The following is a 17,217-nucleotide window of genomic DNA, read 5'->3' as shown; positions in this document are numbered from 1 at the left end:
TATTTTGTGCTATTTTTTATGTAGAAAACTTCACTTTATAATCAGTTCCAGGATATGTCTGTAACATAAACTGTGGAAAACACAAAGGGGTGTAAATAATTTCTGACAACACTGTAACTATCTTGACTGTCAGCGAGTGTTAACTAAGCAAATAATGTCTGTGATCTGCTATTGTTTTCAAACTTTTATCTGATATATTTTTTTTCTAGTGCAGAAGATTCTAGTAATATCTATCGGCAAGTTAATCCCACATGTTTTCCAATATTTAAAATGTTTTCATGTGCTGTAGGATTGTAAAAAAGAAAAAAGTTAATTGAAAATAAAGTCAACCGGTCATGCAGCTTATTGAAAGTTTTATTGGGTTAAAACACAATATTTGTTCTTTCTTACTGTATTGAACATTAGTTTCATGACACTCAGAGAAAACTGATGCGAAGAATTATTAACACATAACTATTACAGCAGAACAGTAGGGTGGTGTTAATAATTGTTAGAAAGCCTCAGAGTATTGCTCTGCTAGGTACGATGGTACGGTTTAAAAGGAGTTTCCAGGTACAGCTGGTAAAAAAAAATCACAGTTTTTCATAGTAGATATATTTCTAAAGGTGCTATTGACATGAGATTTTCACCTGGTATTGATAACAACCCACATAATCCATACATAGAAATTAAGTTGTGTGTCATAATGTGAAAAGTACTGAAAAGGATGTGGAAAAAAGTCACGGAAAGCCAAGAAACCAGCTGAAATCTACCAGTGATTAGAAAACCATCCTGCCCCTTGTTAGGACCAGTCCAAAATGACGGCCTATAGAAAGGTGAGTCATTACCAAGGCATCACACAAGCAACATCTCATGATTGGTTAAAAACAAAGAACTGAGGTTGTTACCAACACCTGGTGAAAATTTCATGTCAGTCACACCTTTACAGGACTTTCTAAAATAGTCCCCAGGACACACCCTGAGGCTCTGGGGTTTGCGTTTGGCCTGGCAGCCGGTCTGAAGTCGGCAGACTGGTTGGGTCTGGAGCCTCAGACGGGCTGGGACTCTCTGTGCGCTGATTGAAAGACGGTGTTGAAGCAAAGTATTTGGGGGATGCAGGCTGAGTCTCAGGAGCCGAGAAGGTGTGTACGGGTGATCTGGATGTCATCTGATTTCTGTGATGAGGACGGGGAGGCATCAATGGTGGCCCTGTAGGGTCAAGTAGAAGGTCACCTTAGAAGTCCAGCCTGACTTCAAACTGCTTTTTTCACCACCAAATGTAATAATCAGCAGAGCAGATTTACTCTTAAGCACCTGTGACCTCTCCGAAGCTCCGGGGCTCGCTCCACCTCACGATATCCAGCTTTGGCACCTTGGCTCTGCAGCTGTACCATCCTGAAGCCTTATTGACGTGCATGTGGTTCAGTGAGGTTGCCGGCCCCAGCAGATTGTTGTTCTTGTAGAAATAGTAATTTACAGGAGGGGCTGGGGCAGGGGCGTTGTACTGGACGTGGCAGATGAGGTTCATTTTATTCCGTCCAAGCTGGGCGTTGTCTTTGTCAATCTCCAACACCGGCTTGGCTAGAACCTCTGAGATAGATCAAGTGAAGAAACAAAAGTTACTTACAAGTTAAATCTCTGGGGATTGGTTTCTGGTACTGGTCCGTATCTCGCTAAACATAAACGTTTAACTCACCTAAGATATTCACCAGAGTGGGAACTGACATCACGGAGTGTGTACGTCGACTCAGGTCCCAGGATACCCTGCATGAGTACCTTCCTTCATCCTCCAGGGTGACATGGGGGAGGTGGAAATTTAAGCTGCTCCCGCTCTGCACCATCACTTGAATCCCGTCTCTGTACAAGATCGTCTGGTGGACGGGAGCGTTCCCTCTGAGACGGCATTTCAAGTCCAGGGCATCTCCAACGAGGACAGAGCGTTTTGCCAATTGTAGGATGGCAAATCCTCCTGAAAAAGACAAAGAAAAAAGTTTTCCCTTAGTCATTTAGTGAGTGATGGGCTTTTATTTGAGGGTATTTGATAGAGGAAGCTTGATTTTGCAGTTCAGTGTAGGAGTGAGCATTTATCGTATCGTTTATCATTTATCACAATAAATGTATTTTAAGTATTTTGATATATTGTTGTTATAATAAATTTCAATTATTGATGCTTATTAAAACCCATGAATGTCTGCATTATGAGGATTGTTGTTTTTACTGTTTTCTCCAGTTTGTTCAATAAATAAATATAAATTATTTTGAAAATATGACTAAATGCAGCTACTGTTTGCCATTTAGTGATACAAATCACATTTTTTTATGTGACTGATGTCCAAAAGAAGCATAAAGAGGGACTTTTCAAATGGGTAATGTTTTTCAAGAAATATAATTTGGTTTTACATGACCGAGCAGTTACATAAAAAAAAAAAAAAAAGTAAATAGTTCTTATCGTCACTTTTATCGTTGTCACAATACCGTGATAAAATTTTAAGTCACCACCAGCCCCTGGCTCAGTGCTAAAGAAGAAGTTGACCAGGTCAGGAAGAATTTGCCGTTTGACAGTTTTGGAAATATTGGAAAGAGGAAGAAAAACCAAAAAAACGTTTGTTTCTTGTTGAACACAAGATCTTACCATCAACATGGATCTCATAAGGTAGACTTCTTAGTGTTTTTATGCTTCCCACATCCGTCTCTTTCTTTCCTTGGCAGGAATATTTGCCGCTTTCTTTAACGTTGGCGTTCCACAGCTGGAATATCTCGCCAGTCTGTGGAAGCTGCACAGATCCCCTGAACCACAGGTAACCCCAGGAGGCCTGGTAAGGATCAGGGATGATGCATCTCAGGCTCAGACGTTCCCCACTGAAGATCCTGGAATCTCCCGAAACGATCTCCACAACGGCCCTGTACGAGGTTGAAGTGGGAACTGCAGAGAGAAAACAAACCGTGTGTCAGGGGGAAAAAATACGATTAGCTGCTTACCATAAAGTCATAAACTATCATCTGAAAGATTTATAAATTTTTTCCCAATGACGTAGTTGTATTAAGGACTTACCCTCAGACACTATGAGCTGTGGTAACAATGAAAGAACTGAAACAGAGAGTAATAAAGGTTTAGTGAGAGCAGATAGCATCATGTTATCAAATATGTTAGATCATATTAAGTAATCAAAATTAAAACCTACCGAGGAATGAAGTTACCGCTTCCATTGTGCTCAGTTTGTGTGTTAGAATCAGATAAGACTGAATGCTTTATTCTAATAAAAGGAGAAGTGAAACTGTCTTCACACAGGATGTCCTCCATCCCAAAAAGTGCTGTCTCATCAATTGTTTGTTTTATACTATTTAATATAAAAAAAAAATGCTTCATTTTCATTAAACATATTTGGAAATATTCGACTTTAACGTTTGCCGGATAAGTCACTAAAATTTTAGTCAGTAGCGGTATGCAGAACTCTGAGCTCGGCTTTTGTTTCGTCCCCTCAACAAATTACTTATATTTTACTTTTTTTAAAAGTTATTGTTGTTTTGACCTGTTATAAACCGTGTCACAGGATTTCCTCCATCTCTTCTTAGGTATAACTTAATCATGGAAATTTAGCAAAACAGTGGAAAGGGGAACTGAAAATCCCACCCAAAACTCCTCTCAGAAGTCATATCTTCCTATGAACTGGGCCAACACCCACTGAGAAACCAAAACTAATAATGAAAAGAAACAACTAGTTTATCAGAACAGAAGTTGAGTGAAGGAGCGTTTATTTTACACTCTTCAATAAACAGGTGGTGGTGAATTATGTAGCTGGGACACTATTCTGTTTGCAGTATCCCTGTTCCACTATTGCACATCTGGTCTGGAATTATATGAGGATGTTTATGTAAATAAAACCCATTAAGACTTTTTTTATTTTACACACGTTACTCTAACAGAGTCTGATCTCCACCTAAACCAGGATGCCGCTCATTTTTATTGGCCATGTTAAATAAAAGTCTGACAACTTAAAGAGATGGTTACAAAATAAGTCCAAATGTCAAAGCAAATACTTGATATCAACATTACCCAATTTCATTCCATTCTACTATCCTTTTCATTGATGAAGATGCACTCACCTCAGCATACCGAAGGCTTGAAGTGGCTGACACGGCAGAGGAATTTTCACTATAAACTCAATACTTATATGACTCAGAGGAGCACTGAACTTTCAGCCCAAGATGGACATGAAACTATTAACTCTTCTCTAGCAGTTTCTTTGTCAATTTTGCTGACCACACAATTGTAATTTACGTGAGTATAAGTTAAAAGAAATTAGCACATTTTGTGAAATATCATGTCCCGTCACTTCTGAAATATGTGAGTTTTGTATAGTACGTGTCCTGGATGGATGGTGTAAAATTTGGCACTATGGTACCAGAACAGCTCAAATCTGTGCCACTTTTTCAGGTATTGTGTTTTTTTTGTTTTTTTTGCTGAACTCTTAACTCAGACTGCAAATGTTTACTATTTCATCAGTTTCTTGTTCAATGTGCAGAAAATTACCGTGGTACATTCTCAGATTCATAAAATCCCAGAATTTGTGTTTTAATGAGGAAGCGTGACTCATGCCAGTGCGGTAATGTTAAGTCATGAAAAACAGCAGCTACACACATACGAGTACAGAGTTTCGATTTTATTAACCACTGTCGTTCCACTCCCGTAGATGTAGGTAGATGAAAACTCTCTCAATAAATTATGTCTTAAATTAAAGGCAGTTTTGAGTTAATCTCTCCAATCTGGAACTATAACAAACCTATAATCAAACAAATGGGTTAAAACACTTGTTCAATAACTTCAGCTTTCAGTGCAAAATTAAAAAGGTTTTCAAGCCATAGCGGTGTAGTACAAGACCAGGCTTTCAAACGGCAGGTGCATACTGCTCTCCGGATGCAAATGTCATTGCAATACAATAAAACAAAAACAAAGCTCAAGTGTAAAATGTGTGCCTATTGCATTTCTCTCATTGCGAGTCTGCCAAAATACAGACTTTCCTATCTTTAAAATCAAACTAAACAACAAAAGAAAAATAACTACAATGAAGCAACTAAAGCTGTAAGGGTGACTGCTTTGTCCTGCATTTGCAGGAAAACAAGATATTTCTTTTGTTTTGGTCTAAAATATTTGACGGAGCAAATGGTGATAAATTGTTTAATCTAAGACGTTTATTTTTTTTTAGTGGAGATGTCGGCCTCTTGGAAACCAGATCGCTCGTCGTGTTACGCGGCATCCATGCTCATTCGCCACTGTAAATATTACAGGTTTAAACTAATTAAAGAAATGTCGATATATTCTGACACTTTATAGAAAAATAAAATCTGAACATCCAGCTGATGATGACGGGTCATAAAAACCGGACTAGACAGTATTTGGACGTACTGGTGCCGATTATTTTTCTTCTTCGTCTTCAAATTGTCGGGAACAACATGCAGCACACATGCACGCTTATCCACATGCACAGTCATTGTGCACACACACACGCACGCACGCACGCACAGGCATACACACACTCTCTCTCTCTGGTTATTTCTGGGAAATACAAGCTAAATTCAGCACGAAACACAGGCATGACTTGAAGAGCAACATTAATAATAGAGGAGTTCGATCATTCAGATTTTTACACGTCTTTCTTTTTGGTTTCTAAACTGGAATTTACTATCCTATTGTTTGGTTAATTTTTTTTTTCTGGATGTTTTGCATCATGGCTGAAGGTTTAGGACTCAAACACGCCATTTATCGCTACTGTACAAATGTAACAGCTATAAAAAGTACTGAGGTACTGCAGGTAGTGGGTGAGGAGAAGTTTTTTGGAAGAGCTTATAGTGGAGTGTTTTCCTCCGTTGCAGTGAAAGGAGCCACACAAGATGGTTGGGGTCTGCCCTGATGCGCTCCACTGCTCCGTCTCATGTGGAGCTATGGTTAAATTTACTCACTTATTTGTCTCTTTTTGTGATGAGGTAAACGAGAACAATGCAAAAACACTAAATCTTACCAAATATTTTTGGTCTAGTTTCTTGTGCAAATATCTTAGTAGAATTGAAATAAGGCAAAACTAACTTACAAGTAACTTCAGCAACATACGGGAGCTTATTTTAAGTAAACAATTCCTTAAAATTGAAGAAAAAGCTCCAGTTCCACTGGCAGATTATTTTCAACTCATTTCAAGTATACTAAGATACTTGCACTAGAAACCAAAACAAATATACTTTGTAAGATTTTTTTTTTTTTTTTTTTTTGCAGTGAAGATCGTTGCGCCTTTACAGCGAAGCCATCATCTGGTCTACCTCCTTTGAGGAGGTAAAGCACTCAGTTCAAATCCAATAGTTGAGTTACTACTCAGCGTGTTTTTATAGCTTCTAAGGGAACAGATGGATGGATGAACACTCCAGATCCAGACGCTACATGTGCTTACGGACGATAAAGAGAACACACGGGAAGATGGAGTAGAACCTCCAGGTGATTTTTCTGCAGAGCAGACGTTTTCCTATTAACCAGCAAACACCTGAGGCTGCAGCGGCGGGGGCAGCAGCTCGTTCTCTACATTTTCAGAGTCGATCGCGGACGACGCTGCGGCCGCCGGCGTCGTCGTCCCGCCGGCCGCGTTTGTTGTTGTGGTGCTTTGGGTGTCGAGCGGAAAGCTCTCCAGCGCGCTCTGCACTTTCTGCTCCACTTCATCTGTCCAGTCTATCAGGTCGCTCTCCAGCTGCCGAGCCTTCTCCACGACCCGCTCCTGCCTCTCGCCGAGTCCGGTCAGCAGGTCCAGGCTGCTGTGGACCTGGGTAAGGGCTGCGCCGCCTGCGGACGAGGCGGAGGCAGCGGTGGGCCGTGGCCAGTTCGGAGACGCCTGGCCCGACATGTAGAGCTCAAACTCCTCAGAGCTCATGTTCAGAGACTGACCATCCAGTTTCTCTATGAAGGCCACTGCACAGCACTGTGGAGAGGAGGCACAGAGAGATGTTAATGACAATTATATCATGGACCCAACAACAACGCTCTTTAGACCTAGATTCGTTTAAAAAATGTTTAATTTATTGGGGATTAACAGCAATGAGATAGAGAATACATGATGTGGGGTAACAGCTCCCCCTGCTGGATGCTTTCATATTCTAAACCTTTAGGGACTGAAATGTTAGGCTCAGGAGGACTGCGATACACTGATAAAAAAAATACCACAAATTACTTGATGTCAGCAATCTTGAGTTAAATATAAGCAAAACAAAATGGTTTCTAAGCCAGAGGTAAAACATACAGGTAATTTCCAAAAGTCATTTTTCCAGACTCAAATGTACAGATTTTTCTTAAAGACAAGATTTTGGCCTATTTTTCTAAACGGGGTTAAAAGTCACAAATTAAGCACTAATGTTCACAAATAGAGATCACAAATTTTTCTGCAGTAGTCAGGCTTTAAATAAGCAATCTACAAAAAACAAAAACAAAACAACAACAACCTGAAGCGACCGATGGACAGTTAGCTGGATGGATGGATGAATATAAAAAGCAGACTGATGGATGGATCAACAGGTGAATGGAAACACTTCTATAACACTGTTGTGTCTCAAAAAATGAATTTAAACTCACTCAAACTGGAGCCAAGCTTTAATAGAAGTATATATATTTATCATATCGACAATATTACATTGAATAAAATAGATTTTTTTTTTTTTAGAATAACTATGCGTTTATCCACAGCAGTGGAGTAGATTTTTTGTAATGTTTTTATAAGAACTGCACATAAATGTCAAAATAAAAAGACACAAGACCGTTCATGTGTAATGTCTCTGCACTTCTAATATTAATTCTCTCTTCATGAAAAGATGTCAGCAAAATTTCAACCCCTTTCAAGACTGTGCTCAAGGCCGGACAATGGTTTGCATGTTGCTAAACACGTTCTTCTCATTTCCTCACCAGGTTAGTGAAGTAGTATCCGTCCTCTCCGGTCATGAGTCGGCTGGGGTTGCAGAAGCGGGTGATGTACTGGATGTTGGACTGCAGCCGCGGAGGGTTTGCCTTCAGCACGATGTAGATGAGAGTGGGGAGGAAGTCGTCGGCTGACGCGGCCTCCTTCTTGCTCACTTTGATGGCGTTGAAGATGTGCTTGCTGCACCGGGTGATGCACGCCAGCTTGTCTTTGGGTACCTGCTTTGAGTCCATTTCAATTATATCTGAAATTAGGCAGACATGTTAGAAGAGGAGTGACATAACTTGAGTAATCAGGCAAAAACAAACCCAGGTTGAGACTCACCTGTAATAGCTTTGACTACGCTGTCTGAGACCTCTGGGATCTCTTCGTCCACCGGCACACACAGCATTTCTATGGTGACCCAGTGCAAATCTCTGGAACCAAACACAAACAGAATAATGTCACATTTACTGTCTTTTTTTTTCTTCTTCTTCTTTTTTAACTAAAATCGCTGGAGTTTATGTTCTCAAACCTGATTCTCTTCTGAATAGCCAAGTCTTTCTTCTCGTCGTCTGTGGTTTCGGGACAGAAAACCTCCGTGTAAAGTCGGGTCATCATGTACTTCTCCACTTCATCCATCACCCTCTCCACATGCTCTGTCGAACCTGTTGCACCGCAAACCGATAAATACTTTTCACAAGCGCTATTCAATCTGGAAAGACTCAAACGAAGAAAAAGGAACAATTAAAAGATTTAATGAAAGCAATGAATAACAGTTCTTTGGGGCTCGGGCCCCGGCAGCTGATTTGAGCTGAGATTTGATGTGAACTCGATGAACATCCCGATAACCGATTAGGGATGCTCTCCCCCAGGGCCCGACACTGGTGGTGGAGGTCTGGAAACGGTGCCATCCTGGAGAGCCGAAGGATGTGGGTGGAGAAGGGGCGGTGGTGGGTTGAACGCAGCTGGGAAGCGGCTGACGGCTTCGGTGTGGATCCTTTTATGCAGAGCTTGATTGATGATTGGACGCGCCGGGTGAGGTCCAGAGCTGAGGTCGGAGATGAGCATAACGCCGATGGGCGAACGGAGGGGATGGAGTCTTCCAGGTTGAATTTTCGCTATCGGCTACATTTCTCACTGTATGGTTTTTTACTATCTGTGGTTATTGTAAAAAAAAACAAAAAAAAAACAAACAAAAAAAAAAAACATATATTTGACCGCTGAAGCACCTTTGAACTGGTTCTGAAGTCGGTCCGAGAGGTTCTGGTAGAAGTCTTGCACACACTCCGACAGCTCGTCGGCTCCCATGTCCTGGAAAGGGACAGAAAAATACAAGAAGTCGGAATGAATCGGATTCAGATTTCACACTGATTGCAAAAGAGGCGTCCCGATACCACTTCTTCACTTCCGATACAACACCGATATCGACCTGATGTGATATGAGCACGAATCATGCTTACTTTCATTGCTGATTTTGTCATGTGGAAAGTTAGAAAAAGGCTTGATCACGTGATATTACTCAAACAGAGAACAATACTCGACAACAATAGGTACAAGAACAACTGACACATTTATTACTAACTACTTGTTCCTCAGGTGGGATGTAAACAGTGCTGGATGGAAATCCTGGGGCAGACTAAATGCTGCAGAATACTGCTTCTATTGGCACGATTACAACTGAGATTTTAGATGCAGACCGATATAATCAGACATTCGGGTTTTTTTTTGTTTTTGGTTGATATCAGAAAACAGAAAAACAAAAAACGAGTGTATCAATATCTGATCGGAACAACTCTAGATCAATGTCATCTTAATAACTTAGGCAGCAAGATAAATGCTGTAAACATTTTTAAACTGCTTACTTATCATAAAAACAAAACAACCTTTTGTTTTTCTTAAAGGAAATTACATCAAGGTAAAAGTTTCAGGGGAAGACGTTCCAAGATTTTAGGACTATTCTTTGAATTTCAATGAAATATCAAAACTGAAGTGAAAGCATCTGAATGTTGCAGTTTACAGCAGTTTGAAAAGCTTTTTTTCCCCTATGTCTTAAAGGTTTTCTAATTAATTTTGGGTTACTTCATGCTCAACTATACAAGAAACAACAACAAAGAAACAGGAAGTTGGTGGCTGTAAAATGACTAAATGTGGAGAAGTTCAAGGGGTTATCCTTTTACTTTACGCTTATCACGTATCATCAAAAAGTTGACTTATTCAAGGATATATGATCCTAAAATGTGTAATCTTTCAATGAATGGTGGCAGACGGTAATGACAACGATGCAGTGAATTAAAAGCTTCCTCCTCTTTAAGAGCCGTCTGAGTGAGAGCATAAACGTGACCATAAACGTGTAACAGGTTGAAATGGGAGTAATAACCAGGCCATCTGGACGGATCAAAGCTCACCCGCTTGTACACCATGTCCTCAGTGAAAGCCCGACACTGCTTAAAGATTTCCCTGCCAGACTTCACCGACTTCAGAAAATCTATGAACTCTCGCGTTGCGCGGTCACTGTGTGGAATGGGCTGGCGACTGGCTGAGGAGCTGGAGCTCGGAGTCGACTGAGCGTCGGCAGCACCGGTATCTGGAGGAAGACAACAACAGACAATAATTTTATAGGTTTGTATTTACTGTGCTGCAGTCTTTGTAAGTGTCTGTAGGGCTTTCTTTCAATCATAAATATCCAGGGATGCGGGTAAAATGAAGGGAGAACAAATCTACAATTTTGATAACTAGGTTTAACTGGAATTTATATGTGATTGCATTGAAATTATTTTTCTGTACCTCAAGGTGTCATTTGTTGGTGAAATGTCGCTGTGTAAATAAACTGAATTAAATAACAGGCTATGAATTTTGACATTTCCCGCTTTAAAGAGAAGTGAAATTCAGCAAAATCTGTCAGTTGTTTCTAGGTAAATGCATTCAAGAATTTGAAAGGATTTCTCAAAGACCAGGCCAAACACCCAGTTTCAGGTTAATTTGTGATATAGCATTACACACCACATATTAAGCTCCTGGAAGAGAGTTAAGTAATTGTGCTTGTAAAACAGGAAAAAAGGCCAGCAAAAGGCATCTTATCATCTGATTGATATATTTAAACATAAGTTATTGCAACAGTTTTGCACAACAAAAGAGAAAAAAAGATAAAGATTTCAAACATTAAGCAAATATTTATGTAATGATTATTTGCGTTTGCACCAATGCGGCTTGTGGGTGGAGCATACGGTTTTGTTACACAGGAGGTGGATCCAGGAAGAAAAATTTTAAAAATAAACTTAGAACCAACCAGTGTGTGTGTGTGTGTGTGTGTGTTCAAGACAGATTACCCTTCTTGGGTGGTGTTTTTGTTGATGGAGTGAAAAACTTTGTGACTGTGTTGACTTTGCTGGACTTCTCCTTTGTCTTTCTTTCTTCAAACTTGTTGAAGGGAGTGATTGCAGGTTGTGATTGTGCCCTCTGATGCCTGGTTGCATATGCTTCCTCTTCCTCTCTCTGCAGCCTGGGAAGATGACAACAGAACAACTGAAAAGCTTGCGAGATGAACAGTAGCACAAGAGCCAAGTTTTCATAAGGTAAGCGGACAGGTCTTAAACACTTTGGTGGCTTTATTTTTTGCAGAAAAGACACGGTGTGAATGCAAACCTTTCAGCAAGAGCCCAGTCTTCTTGAATTTGCCTTTGCTTTTCTCGCTGATTTTCCTCTCGCCAACACTTTGAGCACAGACCCTGCCAGGCTGTGTTGCCATAAAACCCACATCCTTTTGTGCAGAGCAGCTCAGATTGGTCCACATGGATGCCACGTCTCTGGCTCATCGTTCCTCAGTGACAGCTGAGGAACCAGAAAGAGAGAAAAACGTAAAATAGCCAAACGCATCCAAAGAGTTCATCTGCAAGTACATTAATTGCTACTTTGCTCATCAAACTATTTGAAGTATTTCGTCGCTTAAGTCAACAGAAGCTTGAATTTGAACAAATTTTATCATTTGAGCTCTTCTGTCGTTCATTACGTTTAGTCTAAGCGGACTAACTCAGAGACATTTCAACAGGTCTGATGTCAGAGGCACATCTTGTCTAAAGGAATGTACAGCTATCAGCTAAGTTAGCATTAGCTCGTATACATGAAGACACTTAAACAATGTAAATACTCTTTGTCAGTTGGTGACACACGCTATAAACAATTTCTGACTTATCATCGTAATACTAAAGAATGACGCTTAAGCTGAAAACAACGTCTCGTTCTCAAAAACACAAAATTTACAAGCTAATTAACTGTTTGCCAATCATTAGCCACTGCTACTTGAGCTAGACTACTGTCACATACATAAATGTTATTTACATATTATTTGTATGAATTGTATGTAAACATACGGTCTTATTCGTCTCAAGGGGTTGGTTATCTGGTAATTTTGTCACCGCAGTTTCCAGCCTGTTGGTGGTGGATAGATTTACATCAGCTAAACAATTAGCTTCGTCTTGGAGCCATCTTCTCTGACAGATTCTTCTTTGTGGGTTTAAAAATTAAAGGGAATCTTTTGTCTCCCCCTACCGTTAGCTTTTGGATCGACAAAAAGCAATTTGAGTAAAAACAATTAAACTTATGAACTTCTATTGCAAACTTTTCTTATTAATAATAACGACAACACAAACAACAATAACACACTCACCTAATTGTATTCAACAAAAATAAACAATTTAGAATAAAAGAACTGAAGTGACATTAAGCTAGATGGTCTTTCATTAGGTTACAGTGCTATTGTTGCATCCTAGAAGTATTTTATTTAAATAAAATAAAATAAAGTATGTTTTTTCTAAATTTATGGATAAAACACTATCTTCATTTATTTAATATATTTTATTTGCCCAGTTGTTTATGGCCAGCCGCAGAAGCATCTGAGCTGCGTGCTACGTCACTGATTGGTTGGGAAGCGACGTGGGTCCGTTGACCAGTTGTAACGTTGTAGCGCGAGGAATAAGAAACGTTGTAACGGTTTCTGTGTGTCTGTGCCTGGCTGCTTCTGAGAAGAACAAATCAAAAAAATAAAGTAGATACAGCGTGGGGCAAATAAAGTTGCCGAAACTGAAGAAGGACTGCTGTCTGATTCATTAGTGCAACACTATAATTTATTTGGCATAAAGAAAAGAGTGCTTCAAAAACTGGATACAGTACATTGTTTTTGGATACTTAAAAGCGTGCGGCTGAAAATAAATCAGGTTAAATTAAGTTGGGGTCACAACAGTTGATGAATTATTTATGTTATTTCAGGAAATCGTTTTTAGGGAAAAATAAAAATACCAGACTGGTATTGAGTAGTCTTCAATTTAAGGAAATATATTTTTTAAATGTATTTACTTGATTATATTGCTCTATATTCTGTCAGTACACATCATGTTCCAGCTGCCCTATTTCCCAGACAAATGTCCATTGAGTTTCTGGTTTCTGTTTTCAGTTCACTTAGTTTTGAGTTGTCTGTAAAGTGACCTTGTTTTGCATTTAAAGTCACAAACTTGGTCATATATTCCTAAAACTCCCCTCACTAGATCTTGTATGAAAATGTAATTTTTTTGTCTTTTTTTCTGTATGGCCTTTGAAAACCATTTTTTTCCCATGCCATTTCAGTGCAAAAATGCATCTGGAATCTCCTCTCCACCCAAAAAAAGAGACTTGCAATGTAACCTAAGTTAAGTTATAATTTTGCCCCTGAACATATTGACAGGTTTTACAATTGAAAAAGAAAAAAGAAAACAAACAAAAAAAAACAAGTCATATCATGTTATAGTGGCATGCTTTTACAAAACAGTTCATTTTCTTCATCACGTCAATCTACTCTGCAACTCAGCAGAAAAAAGTCAGTTCACATACATGCTATAAATAAAACCATCAAGGCAGAGGAAAATTATTGTGATAACACTGGTTTAAAACAATGCATGATTATTGTTTTTTTTTTCAGTCCGCAAGGCAGCAGCTGCTGCTGGAATGAGTGCACATCATTTTTCCTCCAAAGTCACAGCAGCTGGAAAAAATAAAAATAAAAAAATATATTGTTACTGAGCTTTTTTTTGCGTGAAGATAATTCACTTTAGATTCACTGGGTATTGTACCTGGCTAGGTAGATAATTTGAGGTCAGAGAAGAGTGTAGGATCTCTATTTTGAAAGTGATCTATCATCTTCTGGCTGGCTTTATCTCCTTTCCTACACACTGAATCAATGAGAGCGCGCGCCTTGTCTGCACGGCTCTTGTTCTCCTCCAGTATTGAGTCTTTCTCCCCATCATTGAAGACTTGATCCCCCAGCAGGTCGTCCAGGAGCTGACTTATTAGTTCTTTGGAGGACTTGTCCACAAAGCTGGTCCTAATCCCCTTAAGTTTATCTGCTAAAAGAAAGAAGAAGATGCATTTACAAAACTGAGATCAGTCTGTTTACATTGAGATACCAGAAATGGTTGTAACTTTTATTTTTGTCTTGTAGCACAGAAAGCCACACCACTGACAACACTACAACTGCTATAACAAACCTTTTAGTCTTTATAGAGCAACAGACTAACTTTCAATATTTCTGTTATTATTTGCAGAATAATAACAGATTTCATCAGGAAGATTTTGGTTTTATGTGGGGCAGAAGTACAGGGCTGTATTCAGGGCCACATTCATGCAAGAACATGTGATCTTCATGAAAAAACAAACAAATAAATAAATAAATAAATAAACTTTTTAGGAAACATTCAAATCTATAGGCACATTCTCCTTTAACCCTTTCATAAAAGGTTTTGTTGATGAGCAGAACAAGTTAAAAGGATGCTGGCTGAACTTGACATAAATTGTGGATTTGACAATCATCAAAAGTGAAACTAAACACGCTGTGGTGAGAAAAAGGAAGGAAGACAGTGTCCTTTAAAAAAAACAAACATATAGCTGGTGCTCACAATTGCTAAGTCATTACTTAGTGTTATCAAGTTATCACTCAAGTTCAAGCTAAATTAGCTACCGCTAATTTAAGTTGGACTTTCATGTCGATTTTTGCTTCTTACGTAGCCCAGTTATATATGGGCAAAGACGAACTTCACAAGAACCACTATAAGACAGGTCAGAAATCCGACGACTCATCAAGTTTACGCTAACACGAAACTTGAGGATCGTCATAGAAATTGGAGTGAAGCTTTTGCAGTTGTTTGAATTTAAACCACAAAATCTGTCTTCTTACCTGCCATAGCTGCAAAGTACGTGGCAGACTTTGTCCGCGTAAACTCCACCCCATGCTGTTTGAGACCCAACCAGAAGTCCAAGGCTGCAGCTGCTGCATGAAATGAACAACGACTATGCCTGTTGTTTATCAGCAAAACTAATAACATCAAAACTGTACATGGAAGAAACATAATATATATTTATTGTTTCAACAGCACAACATTAATGAAACTTGAGCTTGTGATATTCTCTTCACTCATATTAAAAGCATTGTTTTCTTTTATTTTTGGTCGGATGACACGGATAAAGTCAAATGAAGGTTTTCTAAAAACAATATTGTTCTCTAAGGAATATTTAAAAACCAATAAGCATTACGTTTTTTCCATACTTAAGCGGTAACGCTGTCATTACAGCTGCATTACTGACGTTCAGCCTTATATCCAACAGGAAGTCATCCAGCGCGCGTTACCCGCGGTCAAGCAGGAAGTTTTTGATGTACATATATTGGTAAATTTCAGTGATACAAAAACAGAACAATGGCAGGTGAGAGGAACAACTTTAAGCTCTGCAGATATGAATGGTATTAGATTCGTTTTGGCCACATTGCGCATCGAATAAACCCCACAGCTGGCAGCCTGGTTATATCTGTCTGAATTGTGACAGAAGTCAGTTATTGTCTCAGATCTGTACAGTTTATGATTTTAGACAATTAGCGCGAAAACGTTGAGCTATACCGTTTTATTTATTTATTTTGCTCGTGACACGCGTTATAGTTTCACTTTGACGATTAATCTTTTTTTGTTGTATCCCGCTTTGATTATACTTTTTCGGTACAGAAATAAACAAACTGCATGTATTTAAAGGTTTTAAAATTATTTACCGCTTCAGATGCACCAGGGTGTTTACAATATCGCTAACAAAATCAGTCACTGTGAAGCTAAACAATTAGTGCAGCCACGTTCAATGCTTAATAAAAAATGTTTAGAGTACTGGGCATTCCACAAGGTATTCAGAACTGTTTCACATTTGTTACATTACAAACACAAACTCTAATGTATTCTATTCTTATTTTTATGTACTAAAATAGAACTGTGAAACACAAATAACACTCCTTTATACTTTCAGAGTATAAAACTCCATATTAATCTGCTTCCACGTGACAATATGTAATATGCTCTAGTTTTTGTCCCTCATTAAATTATTGATGCTTGTAGTAGCTTTTGAACTGCATCCCTTGTCCATTTATTTATTTTTGTTAACTTTACTGAATTTATCGTAAAGGTTTGCATTATTTGTGTCTGCATCCTTGGAATTCCAGATAAAGAGCTTGAGAGAATCAGGCCTCTCTTTGTGGCCAAGGTGTCCAAAGAAGTAATAAATCAACTCCTGGATGGCCTTTTGCACGATGGTGTGTTGAATGATGGGGAGAAGGATGCAGTGGTTGAAGAGAACGACAGCAGAGCGGATAAAGCACGCTGTCTCATCGACAAGGTGAAGAGGAAAGGACATGAAGCCAGCAGCAAGATGATTGCTCACCTGAAAAGTACGGATAATACACTATACTGTGAGTTGGGTCTGTCCAACGTCCAGCCTGGTCAGCCAGGTAAGAGGCTTACACACATTTTCAAAAAAAAAAAACAAAAGAATTATGTGTGTATGCTGCTGCAATAAGAGATAGTTAAGATTAGAAAGAGATTTTTCACCTCTTTACCAGAGGTGCCAATGAGTGTTGATAATATAATAAAGCAGTCATAGATGTGCTCTAATAAATGTAATGTAAATGCTTCTTTCAAAGCAACACATTTCTATTTATCATGTAGCTGCAGCAGGCCCGGTGGCTCAGAGTGGATCAGCTTCTTCAGTCTCCAGCGTGGAAAAGTTCTGGAAGTCCAAACAGGACAATCCAGAGGTCAGTTTATTTTGATTAAAAAAACAATGTAAATACAGAAACCCTGAAAGTGAGTTGTGTGAAAAGTTTTTACTATGTATTATCAAATTTAAATATATCTTTACATTTAGTGAAATAAGTATTTATTTTACTTTGGGATTGATTTTGTTATTTGTATTTTTCTCACTGTGCTGTTGATTGAGTGAAACTAATTTTGCATAATGCAAACATAACATGATAATTAAC

General features: G+C 38.9%; 3 protein-coding genes and 1 long non-coding RNA gene across 4 annotated transcripts; 1 reads left to right on the top strand and 3 right to left on the bottom strand.

The window, feature by feature from the left end:
• Positions 1 to 334: 334 nt before the first annotated feature.
• LOC103136331 (Fc receptor-like protein 4) lies at positions 335 to 3,473 on the bottom strand. The gene is made up of 6 exons (XM_007549524.2): positions 3,162 to 3,473; positions 3,032 to 3,067; positions 2,612 to 2,902; positions 1,676 to 1,948; positions 1,294 to 1,569; positions 335 to 1,188 (listed from the first exon to the last, which is right to left on the bottom strand). The coding sequence occupies exons 1-6, from the start codon at positions 3,184 to 3,186 to the stop codon at positions 935 to 937; spliced, it is 1,155 nt and encodes a 384-aa protein (XP_007549586.1). The 5' UTR covers positions 3,187 to 3,473; the 3' UTR covers positions 335 to 934.
• Positions 3,474 to 6,330: 2,857 nt separating this feature from the next.
• rabgef1l (RAB guanine nucleotide exchange factor (GEF) 1, like) lies at positions 6,331 to 12,431 on the bottom strand. Its single transcript, XM_007549522.2, has 9 exons — positions 12,272 to 12,431; positions 11,547 to 11,732; positions 11,231 to 11,403; positions 10,310 to 10,488; positions 9,134 to 9,215; positions 8,437 to 8,569; positions 8,247 to 8,338; positions 7,910 to 8,166; positions 6,331 to 6,935 (listed from the first exon to the last, which is right to left on the bottom strand). The coding sequence occupies exons 2-9, from the start codon at positions 11,714 to 11,716 to the stop codon at positions 6,492 to 6,494; spliced, it is 1,530 nt and encodes a 509-aa protein (XP_007549584.1). The 5' UTR covers positions 11,717 to 11,732; positions 12,272 to 12,431; the 3' UTR covers positions 6,331 to 6,491.
• A 577-nt stretch (positions 12,432 to 13,008) lies between these two features.
• Positions 13,009 to 15,197, bottom strand: LOC103136328 (uncharacterized). The gene is made up of 3 exons (XR_476025.2): positions 15,103 to 15,197; positions 14,003 to 14,275; positions 13,009 to 13,914 (listed from the first exon to the last, which is right to left on the bottom strand). It is a non-coding gene; the product is annotated as an uncharacterized LOC103136328 (long non-coding RNA).
• A 232-nt stretch (positions 15,198 to 15,429) lies between these two features.
• LOC103136357 (caspase recruitment domain-containing protein 18-like) lies at positions 15,430 to 17,007 on the top strand. The gene is made up of 3 exons (XM_016670169.1): positions 15,430 to 15,626; positions 16,402 to 16,686; positions 16,904 to 17,007. Exons 1-3 carry the CDS (start codon positions 15,620 to 15,622, stop codon positions 17,005 to 17,007), a joined length of 396 nt encoding a protein of 131 aa, XP_016525655.1. The 5' UTR covers positions 15,430 to 15,619.
• The last annotated feature ends 210 nt before the right edge of the window (positions 17,008 to 17,217 follow it).

The sequence above is a fragment of the Poecilia formosa genome, unplaced genomic scaffold, assembly GCF_000485575.1.
Source record: "Poecilia formosa unplaced genomic scaffold, Poecilia_formosa-5.1.2 Scaffold31, whole genome shotgun sequence".
NCBI lineage: Eukaryota > Metazoa > Chordata > Actinopteri > Cyprinodontiformes > Poeciliidae > Poecilia > Poecilia formosa.
The sequence above is the reverse complement of the archived record's forward strand: the minus strand, read 5'-3'. Positions and strand labels throughout refer to the sequence as shown.